Below are 27,264 nucleotides of genomic sequence, written 5' to 3' on the forward strand. Positions count from 1 at the left end.
CAGTGACGCAGTGTTTTGCTCTCCACATCTTACTTACAGTCTAACTGTGATTTGCTGACAGTGTGGAGACATTAATCCAGCAAGAGCTTTGTTTAGGATCTTGCTAGAGGCAAAGACCGGAGATGCTGTGTTAGTTTCAGCAGTGTCTTCCTTTCCTTTCTTCTTGAAGATGGTGTTATTTTTGAAATATGAAACATTTTTCCAGTTCTCCATATGTTGAAGAAAATCTCTCCTAGTTCATTTTTGATGTCAAGATGAGATTTATGTACAAGATTGGGGAAATACACTTACTTTTGGTTTGAAATACACCCAGATTTTTTAAGTTGTCACCTAAAGTAGGTTGTGACTTTTCTTTTTTTTTTAAGAAGCACGTTAAAAAGCCACAAGCAGAAAGATACAATTTTTATATTCTGTGTTTCTATTTCTAAAATGTATAGTTGACAATTAAATCTTATCTGTATATTTTATGTTCCTATTTTCAGGAACTGATTTTTCTCTTAAGTAGGAGACTTACAAATTCTATGATCTTGACTGAAATATATCCTTTATATCCTCCTGAATAAAATATACTACAAACATTGAAATATTAAGTACTCCATGCCTAAATATTAGCTGCTAAGGCATTGCCTTCAAGGGGAAAGGTTAACTATTTAATCATCTGTGTCCCTGATAACTTTTTGGTGATTTTTATATCATTATCAATATAATCTGATTAAGTACGACTGAGTGTGTATGAGTTTATTATACCTTACAGCCATCTGATTTAAATCATTAATTTGATCTTTTTTTGGAGGGGATGTGGAGGAAAAGCATAACAATAAAGGAAACATGTCCTCGTCTCTTCACATCTTCTTCTGTCTCTGGAGACAGAACCTCTTCTGGTCTTAGAGAAAGAATGAAAATTTGATTTTACTACTGCTTAGTACATATATTAAAGGTTTCCCTTTTTCTTTTGTAGGATGAAGTGGCGCATACTCTGACTGAGAGCAGAGTATTAAAGAACACCAGACACCCCTTTTTAACAGTAAGTGACTCAAGGGCAGATGTGATAATCATAACATTTTAAATTTAAGGGAGTTTTATTGAAACAACTAAGCCATGAAAAGTAACATTTATTTAGGTATGCCATTTTCTTTGTGGAAAGACTAAGTCTTATTCCTTTGACCTTATTGCAACGTAGGGCCTAAGTTTACAATATGCATGCATTTGTCTTCCCTCCTCTTATACAGCCATTCCTTTTTTGAGATTTTTTTTCCTTCACGAATTTCACTGCCTTCAGAAACAAAAACAAAAAACCATAGAGCAAATATACGGAGACCACTGAGAAAATGGTAGACTTACAAGAAATTCTTAGTATTAAATGTGAGGGTTTTGTGTTTCCTTTGTTTATTGGCTTCTGATAAATATTTAAATGATCAAGCAGCATTGTCTCCAGATATGAAAGGCAGAAAATCTTTACTGAATATTTTTTATAGAAATTGAGACCTCCCATAGGTATAGAGTACTTTAAGAAACCCAGGAATACTGAATACATTAAATTAAAGGTAAGCTGAGTCATGATATGTTTTCTTGACTTGCATGCATATTACTTGTTTTGAAAGAAACTGATTTTTTTTATAGTCTTGTACTTAGATTGCTTATAATAGAGACAATTTGTTCCTGGTTCTAAGCGTATTAAGATTAAAAATAACAGGTAGAAAAGAAAGAGAAAAAACAAATAACCGGTAGACTTTCCAAAGGGGGAACCTTTCAAAGATTTAGGATTATGTAAAGTAGGAATGTTTTCAGAGGTAATAATCAGATACCTAGACTTACTTTGTTATGTTACTGTGTGTATATTGTCCAGTGTAATAAGATAGCTCTAAAGTTCTGATACCGTTGTAACTTATACAGTTACATGAACCAACTCTGTTGAATTCAGTCATGTTATGCACCCACCCAGTGTGCAAAAAGCAGTGCTGAAACTGTATTAGAAGCCCGAACATAACTGCTCTAGCTGTATTCCTGAGACTTCCTCACTTGAAGGTCATGCAGATGGGAACTTCGGGGACTAACTAATACAGTTTCAAATAGACAGCATGATAGATTGAGAGGTGCCCATCACAATTACTAAGTGTATTTTTACTTAAAATTTTAATTTTAACCTTTCCCCTAACAGTAGCCAATGCTGATCTAAACAAAATTTGTTTTATGTTCTTCAAAACTCTTCAACACTCTTAAGGAGTAAGTAGACTCTTTAGGACAAGAATGATTCATTTCATCCCTCAAGCTTACTGTTTCTAAGTATTCTATTTTGGTATCGTTATAAGAATACTGGATTATAATGTAACATTTTTTCTTTTTCATTTCAAGTCCTTGAAATATTCCTTCCAGACAAAAGACCGTTTGTGTTTTGTGATGGAATATGTAAATGGGGGAGAGGTGAGTCAAGAAGTTAATCCAGCACTTGAATATGCATGGTAGTCCTGTCATCCTTTCTGTAATTACTGAAAATATAAGTTATAATGTTACAGTTGTCTACTTCCTGGCAAGGATTTGGGTAGATGGGAGCTGAATCATTTCTAATGAAACGTAATGGTCGCTTGTTTTTTTTATGACTGCTTTACATATTGGAAAGCATAATCATATTCTTTTTCTCCCTATATTTTTTAAATGTAAAATATCTTAGCACAAATATGCTTTCGGAAATCATGTGATTTTGAAAGCCGGAAATACAGGATTTATGGTGCTTTGCAAAGTTCTTTTCAAGTGTTTGTGAAACTGGTAAAAGATTATTTAGCCCATTTTAAACTTACTTGAGCCATACTCTGTAGGCACATCGTGCTGAGTTCCCTCTTCTTTTACATAGTAGTTAGAGTAACCTTGACTATATGTGAGAGATTCTGAAAGGATCTTGTAGCTTTGAAGAGAAATGCAATCAGTGCAGTGGTACATCTCACCTATTCCTTTGTTCCCCTGTCCTTTGTCCTCCCTGTTTTGGATCAAAATCAATGTGAGAGAAAATTTTAATTTACTAGAATAGTTAACTGGAAATATTTTACACTGTGGGCTTTCTGAAATAAATTTAATTATTAAATAGAGGATTATATCTCACAGACCTTAAAGTAGTTTTGCTTTTCAAAATAAATGGATTAAATATCCTCTATAGAATATTTTCTCCTATAGAATTATCTCACTTGTAGGAATTGCAAACATTCATCCATTCATTTGGTAATCACATTTTAAATGCCAAGGCAGTGTGGGTTTACCAGAATGTGCTAAGACATCATCTTTCTATGAGGACATTTGTAATTTACCTTGTAAGTGTATTATAAATTAGAATGTATAGTGAAGGACCTAAATGTTCACAAATTCCTATTAGAAAATTCTTTATGAAAAAAAGATTAAAAAAATAGAAAATGCTTTCTGGGTGATTTGGCATTAAGGGTAGTCCTTCAGTGCTTACTGAGATTTCAGCAGGGGACTGACTTGAGAAGATTCTTCAGGCAGAGGGGATCATGTGAACAGAATCACCGGGGTGAGCACAGGGCAAAAAGAACCTGAGTAGTTGGATGAGAATAGCCCAGGCATTGCAGTCAGAGGTTGTCTGAGAAAATACAAAGATGATGAACTTTGTGGAATTGCACAGGACCAGTCCACCTTTATGACCACTGAATTGGGTATGGGTAGAAAGAGAGAGGGATCAAAAGTGGCTTTGGTTTGGAATCAGGGAGAACAAATAGAGTGAACTTACAAAGAATGTGTCGAGGGTAAGACTATAAATTTGGTTTCAAAAAGGGTTTTCCTAAGGATCCAAGGAAATGTGTATGTGGAAAGATCGTGGAAATATCACAGAGATATCACAGAAAATAAGTCAGGGGTCAGAACTGTGGGTATAGATTTGGGAGCCATTTCTGTAAAGGTTATAATTTACATTATGAAGGTGGGGATTTCCTGTTTTGTGGGAAATTAAACTGGTGAATCCTCTGTGTTAGTATCTATCAAAGTAAAAAGTGCTCATATTCTCAGAGCCAGCAGTTTCACTTCCAGGAATTATCCTGCAGACATACAGACCCACCGCAGAATGACATATGGGTAAATATATTCACGGCAGCATTTGTAGAACCTTAGATGAGCATTTGCTAAGGAGACTGCTTAAATAAACCATGCTGTATCCATGCAGTGGTATACTTTATATCCATTAAAAAGAATGAGGGCAGAGAGCAATTTCTAAGATACTATGAAGTGAAAGAAACAAGGTGGAGAGTCTAAAGCATGCTACAGTTGTCATGGTTAAAAGAAAGTAGGACCATGTGCACGTGATACGTGGCTCTGTATGTGCGTTGACCGTTTCTGCGCTTATGGACTGGGCATCGGTGCCTACCTTTGGGGAGATAAACCGAGTGGCTGGGGACAAGGTAGGAGGAAGACTTCTTTTTCGATTATGTATTCTTGAGCAGTTTTTGTATTTTGTACCACAGATATATATTATGTATTTAAAAAATGAAGGAAGGAAGTTAGGCGGACGGACGGATAGATAGATGACCAGGGAAGACCATAATATCGGGAAAATGATAAATTACAAACAAAAACTTGGAGAAGCACTCTTAAATTAGAGAAATACTCTCTTACAGAGTATCATGTCTTTACATCTATTATAACAATTCTCATATTGTTTTATAATTACCTGTTGATTTGTATGTCTTTCCTACTAGACTCTAGCTCCCTAAGTGCTTTTTTGCTGGTGTAACCCCCCCCCCCCCCAGCACCTTACACACTACCTGGCAAAGTAGGAACTTGACAAATATTTATTGGGTGGTTTGAATGAATAAGTTAAGTGAATGGCTGAATAAACTCTCTCCAGGAGCACGGATCAACAGGGTTTTTTAAACTGGAAACTGCTGAGAAGTAGGAAGAAAAATAGAAAGTAATGTACTATATAGTTTATTTTGGGGACAAAACTTGAAAATCTTTTTTCAAGAAGGGAGTATCTTTGAGTGTAGTTATAAAATATGTATTTTTTGAGGCTTTGTGCAAGGCACCCTGGTAGGTATTGTGGGACATAAAATCTGAACCAAACATAGATCTTACCCTCAAAGAGTTTATAGTCAAGTGGGGAAGATAAGGTACAATACCCATGCTAGGTGTAAAGTGATAATTATCGCTTGTTTCGGAACTACAGATGAAGAACCACGGCACTTCGCGGGAGGGAAGAGGGTTCTGTGTGGTGTGGTGAGGGAAACTTTGGAGCCTCCTGGGGCGGGGGGCTGCACCCACACTGTCATTCTAAACCTAGAGTACTTCTGAGATTAATTAATTGATGATTGTTGAAACAATTTTACACACAAAAACAGATTTTCAGACTAGTCAGATGGTTTTCTTTAGCACCGAAACTCCTACATTATTTCTCTCTTTTTTCAGAATTTCTGTTTCGAGAATGTGTTATAGATAAAGACTAAATAATTTCATAGATTGCGGCAGGTGAACTGATTCTGTATGTGGTATATAATTTTCATGTGCATGGATAGTAATTACAGCATTTCTGTGTATATATATATATATATATATATATATATAAGTAAATTTTGATTATATTTATGCAATTTTAGTAAAAATGAAAGTTTTGTATATATAATTTCCCAATTTTTCTCTCTTTAAAGTTATCACATATTTTTAAATACATTTTAGATGCACTTTTGAATGTACTTTGTAAATACAAATACTTATCTAGTTCTTGGAACTTGATGTGATTATTTCTATTCTTAAATTTATCATTTCTGCAAAGGAAATCTATGTTCAATATATCTTTATCGTGACTTACTTAATTTTGGTTTTGCTTTAGGTTCACCATGACATTTATTCTGCCCAGGGATGCTTCCTAGAAATGTAGAAAACTCCATTGCTGTAGAAAAAATATTAAACATGGTACTTATGTTTGGCACTAGGTTGAAATAGAGGTAAAGTAAGGAAAGCTATAAACTCACCCAGGCAGTCCGTACCAGCACTCACAGATGCATGGGGGGTGTTACCCTACTAGGAACCTCTGGGTGGCATCTAAGAGACCAGCCTGTTTGAAGCTCTGGGGGCTCCTGGGTGGCTGAGTCAATTAAGCTTCCAACTCTTGATTTTGGCTCAGGTCATGATCTCAGCGTTGTGGGTTCGAGCTCTTGTGTTGGGCTCTGCATTCATCACAGAGTCTCCTTGTCCTTCTCCCTCTGCTCCTCCCCCACTCACTTTCTCTCTCAAATAAATAAAAAATCTTTTTAAAAGAAAGAAAGGTAACTCTGGTAAACAGTGCTCACCCAAAGGGCAGCATCCTCAAATCTCTTTATATCCAACCTGTGCCTCAAGATGAGCTTCTTTAGTGGGCCTATTGAAGTAATTATAAGTAGCCCAATTTTTACTTAATTCATACTTGTTGTCTTGATTTTTAATTAGCAATAGCATCCTTTTAGCCTGTGTTCTGGAATGTTTTATCGTGCAGTATAAATACAGCAGTTGAGACATTCTTTTTCTGACCTTCACATTTTTGTGAATGTATGAACTTATTTCAGCCTAATAGATAGCACAGGAATTTAGCATGCTCACAGCCATGCTTATTACTATCCCTGTGTTTGCCTGTATTGCTTAAAGCACTAAATATATCTTGATGGAAGTGGATTGTGAGAGGATATTGGTGTAAGAAATCAACAGTGGCTGCTTATAGGCATATCAGTACAATGGGGATCACATCATAATTGCGGTTAACTACATGAATTCAAGAAATGGGGTCAGAAAGAGATAGCATAGAGATAGATAGGAAGGAAGGAAGGATATGGTGATTCTGCCATTTTTCTTGATAAGTGTGTTCACAGAGTCACCGTAAGATGAGAAATAAATTTGCTATTCTTTTATGCCATGTCAGTTTCTACTTGGCATCCATAGAGTTTCATGGGATATAAGCTCTGGTGCTTAAAAATACATAGTTTTCATAAATCATTGTCATTAAGTGCCTTGTAACTACAGATGTTCATTTAAGAAACTGCAGTATTTCAGTGTTGGAGGAAGAACTGCTGGGCTTAACTATACTGAGACAGTATGTTGGGTCTGCAGTGTGGTACCTTCCTTAGGAATTTGCAAGAATGGTTTTGATTATACTTCATAATTTATGTTTGAACTTTAGAACCTATCCCATTATAGTCCACTTGCCTATTAAATATTTAATGAGCAACTACTATCGACTGGATCTCAGCAGATACAGAAATAAGGAAAACATGGTACTTTCTTTTAAAAGATGACTATGTAGTTGGGGTTATGGAGAAGAGAATATGCATATACTTTATAGTATCATTATTGCTATAAAACACTGGTTGATGTGGGATACAGAGAATGGGCACTTGAATCAATCCAGAAGGAAGAGAGAAGAGAAGAGGGGAGAATGTCAGGGTAGGAAATGAAACACTTCCTCAAGTGGTTGCTAAGCTAAGACTTCAGTTTAACTATAACTTCGATCACTGAGAATGAGAAGGAGAACATTCCTATACAGAGGAAATAAAATATGTAGAATGTACAGGAATATGCCAGTTCTCCCCCACCTGCCCAGATATAACACAGTGTATGGGGTGATGCGTAAAGTCCTGCAGAGAAAAGCCAAAAGAGTCTGAGCAAGTAGTCAGCATCATATTAGGACAGATTTTCTCTCCCAACCAATTTAGATTTTATCCTGAAGACAATGGAACATCATGGAAGGATTTCTGTAAGGAAATGTTTCAGAAAGAATATGTTGTAGCAATAGCAAGCTTGGATTGAAGACAGAACTGGAAACAGGGAAACTACTTGAGAGGATACTGCATTTAGGTTTTTACTAATTTAGTCATAAACTGATAGGGTCATTAATTGAGGTAATATTAGAAGGAATAAAATTCTAATCATGTTTAGGTAGAATTTCCAGGATTGATTGATTGACTTTTAAAGATTTATTTATTTATTTTAGAGAGAAAAAACAGAGAGCAGGTGCAGGGGGAGGGGCACAGGAAGAGGGACAGAGAGAATCCCAAGCAGACTCTGTGCTGAGTGCGGAGCCTGACCTGGGGCTTGATCCCACAACCCATGAGATCATGACCTGAACTGAAACCAGGAGTCAGACCGCTTAACCAACTGAGCCACCCAGGTGCCCCTAGTAGTTCCAGGATTTAATGACTAAATGGAAAGAAAAAAAGTCACAGTTTCCTGTTTGCTGCTTGGGGAGAACTGCATGGATAGGCTGTTCAAAAAGTCAGGAAACACAGGATGAGGAATAAGTTCTGGTGTGATCATCTTATATTTGAGGTACCTAGTGAGGCTTACAGGGAAGTAGAATTAGGTCAGAGATACAAATAGGCTTCATCAGCAGGGCTAAAACCAAAGAAGGGAAGAAAGGTCGAGGGTGAGAGAAGTATGTAAAGTTAGAACATTAGTGACCAAGAATGGCACCTGGAGACACCAACAGTAGACGTGTTGGTGATGAGAGAAGCCTAAGGAGCATCCTGGGCAGAAGGAGCCAGGCAAGAGAAGCCTACGAAGCTAAGTACGGTGTATTAAGTAGAACAGAGGACAGTAAATCCTGCAAGATAACAATTGAAAAATGTGCATTGGATTTGACAAAGACTAGTTCCTCAGCAGGTGCATGGATTCTTCCTTTTTCTTGGGTTGATGCAAAGCATGAACCTTGGCTATAAAATGGAATGTACAGGGGTGGGTTTGGAGCTCAAAGTTGTGAAAGTGAATTCAGGGCAGCCTTGGATAAACAGTCATTCGGCATCTGGAGAACAAATTATAAAAGCACTCTAGTAATGTAACCAGTGACACTGCTGCTAACATATCCAAATCAACCCTCTTTTTGTAGCTTAGGTATTACTGAATTTACATAAGGAGAAAAATATTCTGAGAACAAAAAGAAAAAGTAAAGTGAAAACTGACTAAGATGGTGCTGGTCAGTTTAGAATGCCTCTACTTAGGGGACGCCTCGCTGGCTCAGTTAATGGAGTGTTCGACTCTTGATCTTAGGGTTGTGAGTTCGAGCCCCACATTGGGGGGTAGAGATGACTTAAAAATAAAATTCTTAAAATATAATAATAAAAAAATAAAACTTGTATGCCTCTACTTAGGATTCTACCCCAAAAATCTCACTCAGCCGTATTTCTTTCTGGACCTCTGTAAACCTCTCTTCAAGCTGAAATTGGAAGTTAAGATACCCATTAGAAGATAAAGGGAAGTCACTGTGTAGAAATGTTTATTCATCTGATAAATTCTTCACATTCCTCTATTTATGTGGATATGGGTGAACTAACACTCACTTATTCACTATTCTTGTCTGTACTTAGCTCATTGTACACTATATTAATTACCTTGATAAAATTCACTTTATTTTTTGCATATGACTTTGAGTTTCATGCCAGTCTTGAGATCCTCTCATACTTATTTCAGATTTTCATTATTTGGCTGGCATTTTTGTCTTCAGTGAACCAGAATCATCTCATTTTAAATTCACATGAGGCAGAAGTCCCGAGAGTCAGCTCTCTTGTTCTACTCACTAATTTATGGAGGTGTGATTTGGGTGATTTTTAAATTAAAAGTATCATTTTATATTCATAGTGATGATTTTGAGAATTTTACTAAATTTATATGTATATAAATATCTTTATTGTTCAGGAGTCTGACAAGTTAATTTCTTTGCTAATTGTTGTAGTTATTAATATATTATGTAGGTTATTATCAGAATTCTATTGCTTTCATCCAAAGCTTTTTCAAAAATTCCCAAGCCAAGAAAGATGCATTATAATATTCATTTTAGCACATAAAGTTGAAGGCAAAATAAGTTTGGGAAGATTTTTAGTATATACTTTAGTATATACTGTATTTTAGTATACTTTTATAATATTTCAAGGCTAGTTTTCTAAGATAAATCATTAAGCCAATATATCACTGCATCTAAGGTAATAATTCAAAGCCTTGACTAGCCTCAATATCTAAGAGGCTTACTTTCATACCTAGAATCTCAGATGAGGTGACTGGAACTGTAGGAGCTGGCCAGGCTTTGCCTATTTCCACGATTCTTCTCCTCTGTGTGGTTATGGCACAGCACCACATTTTTAGGGTAATTAAACTTCTCACAAAAAGGTTGGATTACTCAGAGTGAGCATATGGAAAGAGTGAAAACCAAAGACACAATATATGTACAATTGGACACCTTGAAGAAAAAACAAAAGGCATCGCAACACGATACCTAAATATTAAAAAGTATAATCGCTCCAAGTATAATCTCCAAACACAGTATCTAGTCATTTGTGTTCTGCATCTTTCACTTTGCTTATTACTTTAAAAACTCATCAGAACTGTTGCATATATCAGTAGCTTGTTTCTTTTTATGGATTTACTCCCATTACATGGTAGCATCATAATAGGCTTATACAATCACTAGTAGATAGGCATTTGGGTTCTTTGCAGTTTGGGCTATTATGAAAAAAACTTGTGAATATTCCAGTACAAAACTTTGTATGGACATACATTTTCAGTTATCTTGGCTAGATATCTAGGAATGCAATTTCTGTGTCATTTGGTATGTTCAACTTCATAAGAAACTGCCAAATAGAATTTTACATTTCTAGGATGTTATTTAACATCATCACCACACTTGGCATGGTTAATCTTTAAATTTTACCCATTTTGGTGAGTGTGTAATGGTATTTTGTAGTTTTAATTTGAACTTCCTGAACAACTAATGATATTGAGCATCTTCCTGTGTTAATTTGCCATTTGGATATCTTCTTTTGATAGGCTTTCTTGAAAGTGTCTTTTGAAGGACAACTATTTTAAAGTAGATGAAGTACATTTCATCAGGTTTTGTGTGTGTGTGGTTTTTGCATTTGGTATTTAATTTAAAACATCTTTTCCTCACCCAAGTTTAAGATTTTTTCTTCCATGTTTTCTTCTAAAGGGGTGAATAGTTTTAGCACTTACATTTAGGTCTATGATCCATTGCAAGTTAATTTTTGTATATGGTGGTATATAACAGTCAGCATTCTTTTTTTCTTTTTTTTTTTGCATTTGGATATCTAATTGTTCCAGCATATTTTTGAGAATATAATCTGTTTCCCATTAAATTACCCTGACACCTTTGTCAAAAATGAATTGACCATATACATGGGGTTGATATCTGGACCCTCTCTTTTGTTGCATTAATCTCTATCTATTCATTCTTATGCCTGCCACACTGTAAGTGTTAAAATTGGGCAGTTTGGGTCTTCTACTTTTGCTTTTCTTTTAAAAATATTGCTTTGACAACTTTATTTCCTTAACATTTCCATATAAATTATAGAATAAGCTTGTTGATTTCTACATAAAGGTCTCCTGCACTTTAACTGGGCTTATATTAAATTTGTTGATCAATTTAGAGAGTTGACATATTAACAATATTGCATTCTGATCCATGAACATGGTATAGCTTTCTGATTATTTAGATTTTCTTTAATTTTTTCAACAATATTATATAGTTTTTAGTGTACAGGTCTTGAACATTTTTTGTTAAATTTATCCTGAACTGTTTTGTTTTTGATGTTATTGTAAGTGCTTGGTCTTCCAAATTTGAATTGTTGGTTGATAATATATAGAAATGCAACTGATACTTATTACCCTTGAATCTTACATTCTTGCTAAAAATTTTTTTTGTAAGTATGTTGAGATTCTCTGGTAGATGATCATATCATGTGAGAACAGACACAGTTTTACTTCTTTCTAATCTCATGCATTTTTGTTTCTTCTTTATTCTGCTAATACCTTGAATTTTGTTATTTGATTTTTTAATGTTAAACCAATTTTGCCTTTCTTAGATAAACCCAACTTGGTTATGAGATAGTATCCTCTTGATGTGTTGTTGGATCCAGTTTGCTAAAATTTTGTTAAGAATTTTAAATATTTGTTCCTTCGTAATATTCTTTAGGTCCCTCCTCTTCCCAACCTCAAGTAATGTCTCTGGGTTTGGATTCAAGATAATGTTGACCTCTTGAAATGAGTTGGGAAGCATTGCTTCCTCTTCTGTTTTCTGGTAGATTTCATCAGTGAAATTTTTGGACCAAGAGTTTTCTTTGTAGGAAGGTTTTTAACAATGAATTGAAAAAATATATATATTTATATATTTATATATAGTTTTTCAATTCATAGTTAATAAAAAAATATATATATTTTCATGCATTTTTTTTTAGTAAACTTTGGTAGTTTGTGTGTTTCTAAGAATTTGTTCATTTCATCTAAATTTTTAAGTGTATTTGCTTAATATTGTTAATAACGTTCTCTTGTTATTGCATTAGTGTCTGTAGGGAGCAGTAGTTAACGTCTCTCTTTTAATATTGCAATTTGTGTCTTCTCTCTTTTTATTTCTGATCATTCTTCCTAAAGGTTAATAATTTTTATGGATATTTTCAGCTTTAGGTTCTACTGATTTTCTTCTATTATTTTGGGGTTGTCTATTTCATTGATTTTTGCTCTTATCTTTATTATTTCCTTCCTTCTGGCTACTTTGGGTTTAATTTGCTTTTCTTACCCTGTTTCATAATGTGGAAACTTAAAGCATTTATTTAAACCTTTTTTTCCTAATATAAGTATTTAATATATAAACTAACCTGTAGAAACCAATTTTATGTTGTATTTACATATGAATATTTATAGCATATTTTTAATATTATATATGTTTTCACATTTTTTTTATATCTATTCTTTTCCCAAATTTACTAATTTCTCATGTCCTATCTTTTTTGGCCAATGGACTATTTTAAGATGTATATTTTCCAAATAAGGTTTATCATTCAGAAATGTTTATTGAGTGCTTATTGTGTTCTGGTCTTAGGGTGCACTGGGGTGAATAAAACAGTCATATTAGAAAATAAACCCAATAAATATTATAATAACAATGAACAGAATGCTATGGTATGAGAGAGAATAATGGAGAACGTACTTACTCTAAATTGAGTTACCTGTTTGAGGAAGTAGCATTTAGATTGAGACTTGGTAGCAAAAAGTATGGGGAAGCGGGTTCTGGGGAAGGAGCTGCATGCACAGAGGCTGTGGTGAGAGCAGCTTCTTGAAAATGAGACTGTATGAAGCTCCCAGCTCTAGGTGCACTGATCTTTCAACAAAGATGTGTTGCATTCATATTCTTGTTCTACACTTTGAGAAGCTGTGTTCTCTAATAAGTCCTTTCTCTTATGCAGTTCATATTATGCTATTATGAAGGAGACTTAAGAAGCTTCTTCTTAAAAAAAAAAAATAAAAAAAAAAAAAAAGAAGCTTCTTCTTAATGGAATAATTTATACATTTATTGTCTCAAATTAATAGAAACTGTAGTTTTAGTGTAATAAATAGATGATATGTCTTAGAGATAGACAACCTAAGTTTGAATCTTTACCACTTAATAACTGTGTGATGCTAGGCAAATTTTATAACATCTCTAAGCCTTAGTTTTCTCATTTCTATGATGCAGATGATAATTCTATCTATTTTATAAGGGTGTTTTGAGGATAATTCATGTAAATCACTTGGGGTACAATGCCCAACAAGTAGCAGTACTCAAAAATAGTGCCTATTGTGGGGCACCTGGGTGGCTTAGTCAGTTAAGTGTCCGACTTTCAGTTTAAGCTCAGGTCATGATCTCAGGGTCGTGGAGTGGAGCCCCGTGTGGGGCTCTGCACTCAGAGGGGAGTCTGTTTAGGATTCGCTTCCTCTGCCCTTCCTCCCCCCACTCCAACCACCCCCCGCACTTGCTCTCTCTCCCAATAAATCTTTTTAAAAAATAGTGCCTATTGTGATAGTAATGGGAATAATCACTTATATTTAATCATTTATTATATTTAATCATCTGTAATATGGAGATAACATGTAGCTTTTATGATTCTAGTTAGAATGTACCGCTCTTAATGCCCCAAAATGGTAATATTTATTATTTTTATTGTATTGGTATTGGCTATATTTCACAAATAGCCCAGGTATTTCACGTATATCCTAATAAATGTAACTATTTTAAAGCAATTACCTTGAGAACTTTTACCTTTTTAAAAGTATATTTTATTTTCCAAATGAAGAATCAGTTAATACTTAATGTGGTAGACCTGAGCAGTCTCTTCTTTAATCTTGATAATACAGTTTTAATAAAATATTTTAATATAAATTATTTTGATTATAATAATGGATTGGGAATTTAAAATGATTTTTTAAAGGAAGCTATTTTTTGTCTTTTCATATTATTAAGTATTTTCAGTAGGCCACTTCTAATGCCAGAAAATTTTCTTAGCTTGTATTGCATCACTTTTTTAAAAATTGCCAGTTTACAGGCTACTCATTCAAATTGGTGGTCTAGAATTCTTTTTGCATTTTCAGACTTGTAGGAAGAGGCCAGGAAGTAGACGAATAGGGCTTGAGGCATTTAGCTGATAATTTGTAGCTAACACAGTTTCAGGGTCTAGCAACTCTGACCTTAGATCCTTGTCAGTTCTTCTGTGGTATCCTAAAGGTTTAATTTGTATTTCAAGAAATATATATTGGGAATGCCTGGGTGGCTCAGTCAGTTAAGCGTCTGCCTTCGGCTCAGGTCATGATCTTGGGGTCCTGGGAATCGAGTCCTGCATCAGGCTCCCTGTTTAGCAGGGAGTCTGCTTCCCACTGCCCCTCCCCCTCCTTGTGCTTTCTGTCTCTTTCTCTGACAAATGAATAAATAAAATCTTTAAAAAAATAATATATTGAACTATATTATTAAAATATGGCATTTTTATACTTATATTTGTATCACAATTGTTTTTGAAAGAACCTTAAAAACTAAATGCCAACATAGATTGCATTAATTTTTCTGTGTGAAATATATGCAAACTATGAGCTTAGCTTGTGAAAACGATAGACATTATCTGAGAGGTAATTATATGAAGAATTGCCTGTTAAATGTAAGAATGCTTCCATTTGATCCTATAAAATTAAGTATTTGGGTATTTATTTCATAAGGTATTTAATACTATTCCAATTGTGTAGTATAGTATTTGCTATGGATTGAGTATTTGTGCTCCCCTCACCACAAAACTTGTGTGTTGAAACCTAATCCCCAGTGTGATGGTACTAGGAGGGGAGGTCTTTGGGAGGTGATTAGTCATGAGGGTGGAGCCCTTGTGGGAGAGATTAGTCCCCTTATAAAAGAGACCCCAAAGAGTTTGCTCATCCTTCCACCACATGGCGATACAGCAAAAAGACAGCCATTGGTGAACTGAGGAGGAAGTTCTCACCTGACACCCAGTCTGCCAGTGCCTTGATCTTGGACTTCCCAGAACTATACGAAGTAAAGTTCTATTGTTTATAAGCCACCCCCAATCTTGGATGTTTTGTTATAGCAGCCTAAACAGACTAAGACACTGTCATTGATTCATTTCTCTGTGGGTGAGCCAGAGCCATTCTTTTAATATTAAGTGTTTTTGCAAATCCAAGGGATGTGTTGATCTGCACATAGTGCAGACTGACATGTCTTGTTGCTTAAGGAATTAGTTGTCTTCAGGATATTCAGGTTTCAAGATCAGTGGATATTATGATAATGAATGTCATCATTGAAAATGAGCATATTTTGTTACTCTCTGGTTAACCTTTTTTTTTTTTTTTTTACTGTTACGAAGGAATGACTGAAAGTTTTAAAAGTGGTATTTGCAGGAAAAAAATTGAGATTAAAATCTTAGATTACAGTGATAATTCTTAGGAAATTTTTTATGTCCAGATTTTTTTGTTTTTTGAAAAGTTTGTTGCATTAAAGACTAAACTTGCACAGTGAAGGAAACCATCAACAAAATGAAAAAGCAACCTATTGAATGGAAGAAGATATTTGTAAATAATACATCTGATCAGGGGTTAATATCCAAAATATATCAAAAACCTATGCAATTTAGTATTAAAAAACTCTATTAAAGATGAGCAAAGGACTTGAATAAACATTTTTCCAAAGAAGACATACAAATAGCCATCAGACACATGAAAAGATGTTCAACATCACTCATCATCAGAAAATGCAACTCACAATGATGATGGGGTATCACCTCACACCCATTGGATTGGCTGTTAACAAAAACAAAAAATCACAAGTGTTGACAACGATGTCGAGAGAAGGGAACCTTTGTGCACTATTGGTGGGAATTCAAACTGGTGCAGCCACCATGGAGAACAGCATGGAAGTTTCTCAAAAAATTAAAAATAGAACTATCATATGATCCAGCAAATTCCACTTCTGGATATTTACTCAAAGAAAATGAAAAAACTAGGAGAAGCAAGATGATGGAGGAGTAGGAGACCTAAATTTCGTCTGGTCCCAGAAATTCAGCTATATAAGGATCAAACCATTCTGAACACCTATGAACTCAACAGCAGATCGAAGAAAATAGCAACAACTCTCTGAACAGAAAGCGACCACTTTCTGGAAGGTAGGACGTGCGGAGAAGTGAATCCAAGGCGATATTCGGGAAGATAGACAGCAGGGGAGGGAGCCTCCATCAGCCACTACTGGCAAGTGATAGAGAGCGGAACACGAAATCAGAACTTTTAGAAGTTTGCTCCACTGAGGGATGTCGCTCCAGTGGCTAAGCAGGGGGTGGAACCCTCGCTGGGACAGTGTGGTCTCGGGACCCTCAGGGTCACAGAAGGACCGGGGGTGCCTGAGTGCGGCAGAGCTCCCAGGTATCGGAGCAGGGAAGCCAGCTGCAGAGACGGAGCCGAGGAGCGGGCTCTTAGCTCGGGGTTGCCATAAACCGTGATCTGCAGCACAGTTGGGCCACTGCTCTTCCAGCAGGGACCCAACAAGTGGCAGATCCAGGGAGACTCTCCTTCCTCCCCCAGGAGGAGCGGCGCAGGAGCGCACCGCAGGGATCGGATGGGTTTGGAGACTCAACACGGGGTCAGGTGCCAGAAATAGAAACCCTCGGTCACAGGCCAGGTGAGCATGGAGTGCAGTCGGAGACAGGGAGACGGGAGTGATTGACTGCTTTTCTCTGGGGGCTCACTGAGGAGTGGGCCCTGAGTTCTCAGGTACTCCAGGGTGGAGATTGGAGGCCACCATTTTCACTCTCATCCTCCAAAGCTGTGCGGAAAGCTTGCAGGGAACAAAAGCTCCCGAGAGCAAACATGAGCAGATTACTCAGCCTGGCCCCCAGCAAGGGCGGGGCAATTGTGTCTCTGGCAAAAACCTCTGGGAACCACAGCAACAGGCCCCTCCCCCAAAAGATCAGCAGGACCATCCAGCCAAGACCAAGTTTACTGATCAATGAGAATGGCAGAACTCCAGTGCTAGGGGAATACTGCACATAGAATTCGTGGCTTTTTTCCCCATGATTCTTTAGTCTTTCAAAGTTAATTTTTTTAATTTTCTTTTTTTAATTTTTCTTTTTTTTTTAATTTTTCTTTTTCCCTTTTTCAACCAACATTTTATCAATCCCTTTTTAAAAAAATCTCTTTTATTTTTCATCTTTAGAGTCATATTCTATCTCTTCATAGTAGTTAAATTTATTTATGGTGTATATATGTATATATAAGTTGTTCTCTCTTTAAAATTTTGGGATACAGTTTCTTCTAACAGACCATAATATACCGTAAATCTCTAGTGTATGGTTTTGTTCTAGTCTCCTGCCTGATTACATTCTCTCCTTTTTTTTTTTTTTAATTCCTCTTCTTTCTTTTTTTCAACCAACTTCTTATCAATTCTTTTTATAAAATCTTTTATAATTTCATCTGTACAGTCATATTCCATCCCTTCATCATATTTACCTTTATTTTTGTACATATGTTTTTCTTTTTTTAGAATTTTGGGAGGCACTTTCTTCTACAGACCAAAATACGCCCAAAATCTAGTGTGTGGCACTGATCTATGCACCAGCCTGATCATATTTGATCATATTCTTTTTTTATTTTTTATCTTTTTCTTTTTTTTTTTTTTTCCTTTTTTCTTTCTTTCCCTTTCTTTTCCCCCGGTTTCAGGTCTCTTCTGATTTGTTTAGTGTATATTTTTCTGGGATTGTTGTTACCCTGTTAGCATTTTGTTCTCTCATTCATCTATTCTCCTCTGGACAAAAGGACAAGATGGAAAAAATCACCACAAAAAAAAGAACAACAGGCAGTACTCACTGCCAGGGACCTAATCAATACAGACATTAGTAAGATGTCGGAACTAGAGTTCAGAATGACGATTTTAAAGATACTAGCTGGGCTTGAAAAAAGCATGGAAGATATTAGAGAAACCCTTTCTGGAGAAATAAAAGAACTAAAATCTAACCAAGTCAAAATCAAAAAGACTTAAGGTGCAATCAAAAATGGAGCCTCTAACTGCTAGGATAAATGAGGCAGAAGAGAGAATTAGTGATATAGAAGACCAAATGATGGAAAATAAAGATGCTGAGAAAAAGAAATACACAACTACTGGATCACAAGGGCGGAATTCGTGAGATAAGTGATACCATAAGACAAAACAATATTAGAATAATTGGGATCCCAGAAGAAGAAAAAAGAGAGAGGGGCAGAAGGTATATTGGAGGAAATTATAGCAGAGAACTTCCCTAATTTGAGGAAGGAAACAGGCATCAAAATCCAGGAGGCACAGAGAACCCCCCTCAAAAATCAATAAAGATAGGTCAACACCCTGACATCTAATAGTAAAACTTACGAGTCTCAGAGACAAAGAGAAAATCCTGAAAGCAGCTCAGGACAAGAGATATGTAACCTACAATGGTAGAAACATTAGATTGGCAACAGACCTATCCACAGAGACCTGGCAGGCCAGAAAGGACTGGCATGATATATTCAGAGCACTAAATGAGAAAAACATGCCTCCAAGCATACTATATCCAGCTAGGCTGTCATTGAAAATAGAAGGAGAGATAAAAAGCTTACAGGACAAATAAAACTAAAGGAATTTGCAAACATAAAACCAGCCCTACAAGAAATATTGAAAGGGGTCCTCTAAGCAAAGAGAGAGCCTAAAAGTAACATAGACCAGAAAGGAACACAGACAATATACAGTAACAGTCACCTTACAGGCAATACAATGGCACTAAATTCCCATTTTTCAATAGTTACCCTGAATGTAAATGGGCTAAATGCCCCAATCAAAAGACACAGGGTATCAGATTGTATAAAAAAACAAGACCCATCAATATGCTGTCTGCAAGAGACTCATTTTAGACCGAAAAGACACCTCCAGATTGAAAGTGAGGGGGTGGAAAAGCATTTACCATGCTAATGGACACCAAGAAAGTTGGGGGTGGCAATCCTTATATCAGACAAATTAGATTTTAAACCAAAAACTATAATAAGAGATGAGAAGGACACTATATCATACTTAAAGGGTCTATCCAATAAGAAGATCTAACAATTGTAAATATCTATGCCCCTAACATGGGAGCAGCCAATTATATAAGCCAGTTAATAACAAAAGCAAAGAAACACATCAACAACAATACAATAATAGTGGGGGATTTTAACACCCCCCCCCCCACTGACATGGACAGATCATCTAAGCAAAAGATCAATAAGGAAACAAAGACTTTAAATGACACACTGGACCAAATGGACTTCACAGATATATTCAGAACATTCCATCCCAAAGCAACAGAATGCACATTCTTCTCTAGTGCCCATGGAACATTCTCCAGAATAGATAACATCCTAGGTCACAAATCAGGTCTCCACTGGTTCCAAAAGATTGGGATTATTCCCTGCATATTTTCAGACCACAGTGCTTTGAAACTAGAACTCAATCACAAGAGGAAAGTCGGAAAGAATTCAAATACATGGAGGCTAAAGAGCATCCTACTACAGAATGAATGGGTCAACCAGGAAATTAAAGAAGAATTTAAAAAATTCTTGGAAACCAATGAAAATGAAAACACAACTGTTCAAAATCTTTGGGATGCAGCAAAGGCAGTCCTAAGAGGAAAGTATATAGCAATCCAAGCCTTTCTCAAGAAACAAGAAAGGTCTCATACACAACCTAACCCTACACCTAAAGGAGCTGGAGAAAAAACAACAAATAAAGCCTAAACCCAGCAGGAGAAGAGAAATAATAAAGATCTGAGCAAAAATCAATGAAATAGAAACCAAAAGAACAGTAGAACAGATGAACGAAACTAGGAGCTGGTTCTTTGAGAGAATTAACAAGATTGATAAACCCCTGGCCAGACTTATCAAAAAGAAAAGAGAAGTGACCCAAATCAACAAAATCATAAATGAAAGAGGAGAGATCACGACCAACACCGAAGAAATACAAACAATTATAAGAACATATTATGAGCAACTCTATGCCAGCAAATTAGATAATCTGGAAGAAATGGATGCATTCCTAGAGATGTATCAACTACCAAAACTGAACCAGGAAGAAATAGAAAACCTGAGCAGACCTATAACCACTAAGGAAATTGAAGCATTAATCAAAAATCTCCTAACAAACAAGAGCCCAGGGCCAGATGGCTTCCCAGGGGAATTCTATGAAACATTTAAAGAAGAATTAATAACTATTCATCTGAAACCTCCAAAAAATAGAAATGGAAGGAAAACTTCCAAACTCGTTTTATGAGGCCAGCATTACCCTGATCCCCAAACCAGACAAAGACCCCATCAAAAAAGAGAATTACAGACCAATATCCTTGATGAACATGGATGCAAAAATTCTCACCAAAATACTAGCCAATTGGATCCAACAGCACATTAAAAGGATAATTCACCACAACCAAGTGGGATTTATCCCTGGGCTGCAAGGTTGGTTCAACATCTGCAAATCAATCAATGTGATACAATACATTAATAAAAGAAAGAACAAGAACCATATGATCCTCTCAATAGATGCAGAAAAAGCATCTGACAAAGTACAGCATCCTTTCTTGATCAAAACTCTTCAGAGTATAGATAGAGGGTACATACCTCAATATCATAAAAGCCATCTATGAAAAATCCACAGCAAATATCATGCTCAATGGGGAAAAACTGAGAGCTTTTGCCCTAAGGTCAGGAACGCGGCAGGGATGTCCACTATCACCACTGCTATTCAACATAGTATTAGAAGTCACAGCAATCAGACAACAAAAAGAAAGAAAAGGCATCCAAATCGGCAAAGATAAAGTCAAACTCTGACTGTTTGCAGATGATATGGTACTTTATGTGGAAAACCCAAAAGACTCCACCCCAAAACTGCTAGAACTCATACAGGAATTCAGTAAAGTGGCAGGATATAAAATCAATGCACAGAAATCAGTGGCATTCCTATTCACCAATAACAAGACAGAAGAAAGAGAAATTAAGGAGTCGATCCCATTTACAATTGCACCCAAAACCATAAGATACCTAGGAATAAATCTAACCAAAGAGGCAAAGGATCTGTACTCAGAAAACTATAAAATACTCATGAAAGAAATTGAGGAAGACACAAAGAAATGGAGAAACGTTCCATGCTCATGGATTGGAAGAACAAATATTGTGAAGATGTCAATGCTACCTAGAGCAATCTACACATTCAATGCAATCCCCATCAAAATACCATCCACTTTTTTCAAAGAAATGGAACAAATAATCCTAAAATTTGTATGGAACCAGAAAAGACCCCGAATAGCCAGAGGAATGTTGAGAAAGAAAAGCAAAGCTGGTGACATCAGAATTCCAGACTTCAAGCTCTATTACAAAGTTGTAATCATTAAGACAGTATGGTACTGGCACAAAAACAGACACAGAGAACAATGGAACAGAATAGAGAGCCCAGAAATGGACCCTCAACTCTATGGTCAACTAATCTTAGACAAAGCAAGAAAGAACGTCCAAGGAAAAAAGACAGTCTCTTCAACAAATGGTGTTGGGAAAATTGATCAGTCACATGCAGAAGAATGAAACTGGACCATTTCCTTACACTACATGCAAAAATAGACTCAAAATGGTTGAAAGACCTAAATTTGAGACAGGAATCCATCAAAATCCTAAAGGAGAACACAGGCAGCAACCTCTTCGACCTGAGCCGCAGTTTCTTCCTAGAAACATCGCCAAAGGGAATGGAAGCAATGGCAAAAATGAACTATTGGGACTTTATCAAGATGAAAACCTTTTGCACAGCAAAAGAAACAGTCAACAAAACCAAAAGACAACTGACAGAATGGGAGAAGATATTTGCAAATGACATATCAGATAAAGGGCTAGTATCCAAAATCTATAAAGAACGTATCAAACTGAACACCCAAAGAACAAATAATCCAATCAAGAAATGGGCAGAAGACATGAACAGACATTTTTCCAAAGAAGACATCCAAATGGCCAACAGACACATGAAAAAGTGCTCAACATTGTTTGGCATCAGGGAATTCTAAATCAAAACCTCAATGAGATACCTCCTCACACCAGTCAAAATGGCTAAAATTAACAAGTCAGGAAATGACAGATGTTGGTGGGGATGCGGAGAAAGGGGAACCCTCCTACACTGTTGGTGGGAATGCAAGCTGGTGCAGCTGCTCTGGAAATCAATATGGAGGTTCCTCAAAAACTTGAAAATAGAGCTACCATATGACCCAGCAATTGCACTACTGGGTATTTACCCCAAAGACACAAATGTAGTGATCTGAAGGGGTACGTGCACCCCGATGTTCATAGCAGCAATGTCGACAATAGCAAAACTATGGAAAGAGCCAAGATGTCTATGACCAATGAATGGGTAAAGATGATGTGGTGTATTATATATATATATATGTGTGTGTGTGTGTGTGTGTGTGTATATATATATATATATATGTATGTATGTATGTATGTATATACAATGGAATATTATGCAGCCATCAAAAGGAATGAAATCTTGCCATTTGCAATGACGTGGATGGAACTGGAGGGTATTATGCTGAGCAAAATAAGTCAATCAGAGAAAGACATATATCATGATCTCACTGATATGAGGAATTCTTAATCTCAGGAAACAAACTGATGGTTGCTGGAGTGGTGGGTGGGAGGGATGGGGTGGCTGGGTGATAGACATTGGGGAGTGTATGTGCTATGGTGAGCGCTGTGAATTGTCTAAGACTGTTGAATCACAGACCTCTACCTCTGAAAGAAATAATAAATTATATGTTAAAAAAAAAGAAGAAGATAGGAGGAAGGGAAGAATGAAGGGAGGCATCAGAGGGGGAGACGAACCATGAGAGACTATGGACTCTGAAAAACAAACTGAGGTTTCTAGAGGGGCGGGGGGTGGGGGGATGGGTTAGCCTCGTGATGGGTATTGAAGAGGGCTCGTACTGAATGGGGAGCACTGGGTGTTATATGCAAACAGTGAATCATGGAACAGTACATCAAAAACTAATGATGTAATATATGGTGATTAACATAACATAATAAAAATAATTGAAAACACTCAAGATATATACATCTCTCTGTTCAATGCAGCATTGTTTAGAATATTTAGGATATTTGAAAGCAACCTACATGTCTACTGTTAGATAAATGGATAAAGAAGATGTGATATATATATATACACACATATATATATATTACTTTTACTTTTGTAACTTTGCATGTATATTTGTATATATGTATATATACACATATATATACCCAAACACTTGCATATACAATGGAATATTACTCAGCCATAAAAAAGAATGACATCTTGCCATTCACAAGAACATGGATGGATCTGGAGGGCATTATGCTAAGTGAAATGAGTCAGATAGAGAAAGACAAATACCGTAAGATTCCACTTCTATGTGGAATCTAAAAAACAAAGGAAACAAACAGAACAGAAATAGATTTATAAAAGCAGGAAATAAACTGTTGGTTACCAGAGAGAGGAGGGGGGGTGAAATAGATTAAGGGGCCTAAGAGATACAAATTTCTGGTTATTAAAGAAATAAGTCATGGGAATCTGATGTATAGCAAAGGGCATATATGTTGTATGGTTACAGATCATAACTAGAATTATTGTGAGGATCATTTCATTATATATAAAAATATCAAGTCACTATCACTATGATGTACTCCTGAAACTAGTAGGACGTTGTATGTCAGTTCTTCTTCAGTTAAAAAAAAGAGCGTAACTTTTTCAAAATATAGCAGTTTATTTTCAAAATAAACATTATGGGTTTTGTGATGAAATATAGACTTGTTTATTTAGTAGGTTAAGAGAATCTATTTACATTAGTGTCTTCCTATAGAATGACTAAGTAGAACACACAAAAAAACATGTAGTCTTTCCCTGAAAGGAACTTAAAATTTCTAAACATGATTTTTGCTTGAGTAGCAAATAACCCATTATTGTTTTTGAACAAAAGGATATTCATTTATTTTATATGAGTTTTTTTATGCTTCTAATAAAAAGACTTTATCTTTAAAACTGTAAGCCTTATTTTCCCTATAAATAATTACTTGGAAAGTAGTTTTGAATTTCCCTGTATTCTTTACATATTCATTAAGCACATAACACTGCATATTAGGTTTGGTGCTGAGGAAGCAAAGCTATAAGGTACTTGCATAGTCTTTCTCTTTTCCTTGTGCCTCTGCCAAGAAAACAAGATTAATAGAGTATTAAATTTGTTACAAGGGTTAACAGTATATGTATTTGAAAGCTATGTAAGGCTTTCTCCTTTTATAAATGTAACAACTTGCACATTCATTGCAGAACATCAAAAAGCCAAAAAGTTATTTCAGTTCAGTTGAAAAATTTATTGACTGCTTGCTACAAGCTAGTCAGTGCTTATGTACTTGGTATATGACATGAACAAGACAGATGGTCTCTGTATTTAAGGAAAGCTTAGTGTTTTGGGGAATTAATATTAAACAAGTAATTTTCAAGGTATAAAACAAAATAAAAACCACTCTAAATCTCACTATCTAGCAATAATTGCTATCACCACGTTAATGTATTTCCTGTTTTTATAATGTACACATATTTTCCATTTTATTCAATGTTATAAAATAAATACTCATTGATTAGTTATGTAGATATACTCTAATTTATTAAATCCTGACCAAATTTTTGAACATTTAGATTGTTTCCATTACTTAATCAACTTTGCTTAGGTATAATCTACATACAATAAAATGTGCTCACTTTAAATATACAGTTACATGAATTTTGACAAACATATATACATGGAGTCCCCATTATGATAAAGATGTGGACATTTCCATAGCCTCAAAAAGTTCTGCCATGCCATCTGTCACCCCATCCCCCACCCACACCTGGCCCGAGACAACCACTGACCTCCCTTCTGACACTGAAGATTTGATTTACCATTTCTGAAATTTCTTTGAAATGGAATCATAAAATATATGGTGTTCTGTGTGTGTCTTTTCCTCAGCCCAATATTTTTGAGTTTTTCCTTTCTGTTGCATTTCTCCCTAGCTTGTTCCTTTTCTTGCTGGGTCTTGATGCAGTGCATGGCTATAAGGAGGTGTGTTAATCTTCCCTGCTCTTGGTGTACATTTGGATTAATTCCAGTTATTGCCTAATAATAAAGGGGATATGCACATTCATGTACCAGTTTTCTTTTCTCTTGGGTAAATGCTGAGCAGTATCATTGCGGAGTTTATAGTAAGCATATGTTTGTGTTTTTAAAAAATTCCAAAACTGTTTCCTAAATAGTGGTGTCATTTGATAATTCCAATATTGATGTTATGAGAATTCTGGTTATTCCACATTCTCACCAACATTTGGTGGGGTCAGTCTTTTTAATTTAGTTATTCTAGTCAGCATATAGAAGTGTAATATTGCTGTTTAAGTTCCATTTGTCTGATGATTAATGATACTAAATATCTTTTCACACACTTCTTGGCTGTTCAAATACATTTTTTGTGACCTCTCCCAATATTTTGCCTATCTATTAATTGGGTTGTTTTCTTCTTGTATTATAAGAGTTATAAGTAGTTTGCGAAATATATCACAAATAATTTCTCCCCTACTGTATCTTGTCTTTTCATCATCTCCCTGATATATTTTGACAATAGTAGCTTTTAATTTTAAAGGCCCAATTTATCAATTGTTGTCGTTTCTGGCTTTTATTTTTTTGGTCTACTACTTGTCTACCCTAAGTCACAAATATTTTCTTCTAGGAACTTTTATAGTTGTACCTACAACATTTAGTTCTATGGCCTATTTTAATTTGATTTTTATGTATACGATAAGGTAAGGATTGAGGTTCATTTTTTTTCCATATGAATATCCAGTTACTCCAGCATCTTTTTTGGAAAGGCTATATTCTGAATGACTTTGACACTTTTGTCAAAAATTGATGCCATATATTTGTTTCTGGACTCCCTGTTACATTCCATCAATTGATGTGTCTTTCCTTACACCAATACCATACTGACTTGATTATTATAGCTTTAAAGTATATCTTATAATCAGGAAGTACACTGTTGTTTCTCGGAATTGTTGTGACCCTTCTAGATCCTATGCATTTCCATATAAGTTTAGTATCAGCTTCTTAGTCTTTACAGAAAAGCCTGCTGGGACTGTGATGGGATTGCTTTGAGTCTATAGATTAGTTTGGGGAGAACGGACATGTCAATAATATTAGTGTTCTGACCCATGCACTCAGTCTGTTTACTTATGTCTTCTCTAGTTTCTATTGAAACTTTTTATAGTTTTCAGTATATAGGTCTTGCATATGTTTTTTCAGTTTTTCCTTACATATTTCTGTTGTGTTTTTCATTACAAGTTGTTTGTTGCTAGCATATAAAACAATTGATTTTTTGTGTACTGCCATTGTATCCCATGGCCTTCCGAATCTCACTAGTTTTATAATTTCTTTTTGTAAATTTCTTCAGAATTTCTATGTAGACAGGCTTGCTATCTGTGAATAAAGGCAGTTAACTCCAATTCCAATCTGTATGACGTTTATATATTTGTCTATCTGTGCCATATTTCACTTGGCTAGGAACTCCTGCACATGCCGAATGAAAGGAGTGAACATCCTTGTTCCCACTCTCGGGGAGGAAAGAGATTCAGTCTGTCATATTAGATGTGATGTTGGCTATACATTTTTAAATGCCTTTTATCAGGTTGAGGAAGTTCTCTCTTGTTCCAAGTTTGTTAGGAGATTTTAGTTATCAGTGGCCATTGAGTTGTCTTAAAAGCTGCTTCTGCATCGTTTGAGATGATCATATGGTCTTGCCTTTTTTAGTCTGTTAATATGGCAAGTTACATTGGTTTCAAATGTTAATCCAGTCTTTCATTCTTGGGATTAACCATCATTAGTCATGATATAGTATTATCATCTTTTGTTGGATATGATTTGGTCAAGTTTTGTT

The 27,264-nt window shown here is 35.7% G+C and overlaps 1 protein-coding gene across 6 annotated transcripts in view; it reads left to right on the top strand.

Annotated features, from left to right (window-relative positions):
- Positions 1-27,264, top strand: part of AKT3 (AKT serine/threonine kinase 3) — a 303,411-nt gene that overhangs the window by 200,889 nt on the left and 75,258 nt on the right. For all 6 annotated transcript variants that reach the window (XM_032389383.1, XM_032389380.1, XM_032389385.1 and 3 more), the window contains 2 exons: positions 959-1,024; positions 2,353-2,421. In XM_032389383.1, coding sequence (XP_032245274.1) covers positions 959-1,024; positions 2,353-2,421 — 135 coding nt within the window. The remainder of the gene's footprint in view (positions 1-958; positions 1,025-2,352; positions 2,422-27,264) is intronic.

The sequence above is a fragment of the Phoca vitulina genome, unplaced genomic scaffold (genome assembly GCF_004348235.1).
Source record: "Phoca vitulina isolate PV1807 unplaced genomic scaffold, GSC_HSeal_1.0 scaffold54, whole genome shotgun sequence".
NCBI lineage: Eukaryota > Metazoa > Chordata > Mammalia > Carnivora > Phocidae > Phoca > Phoca vitulina.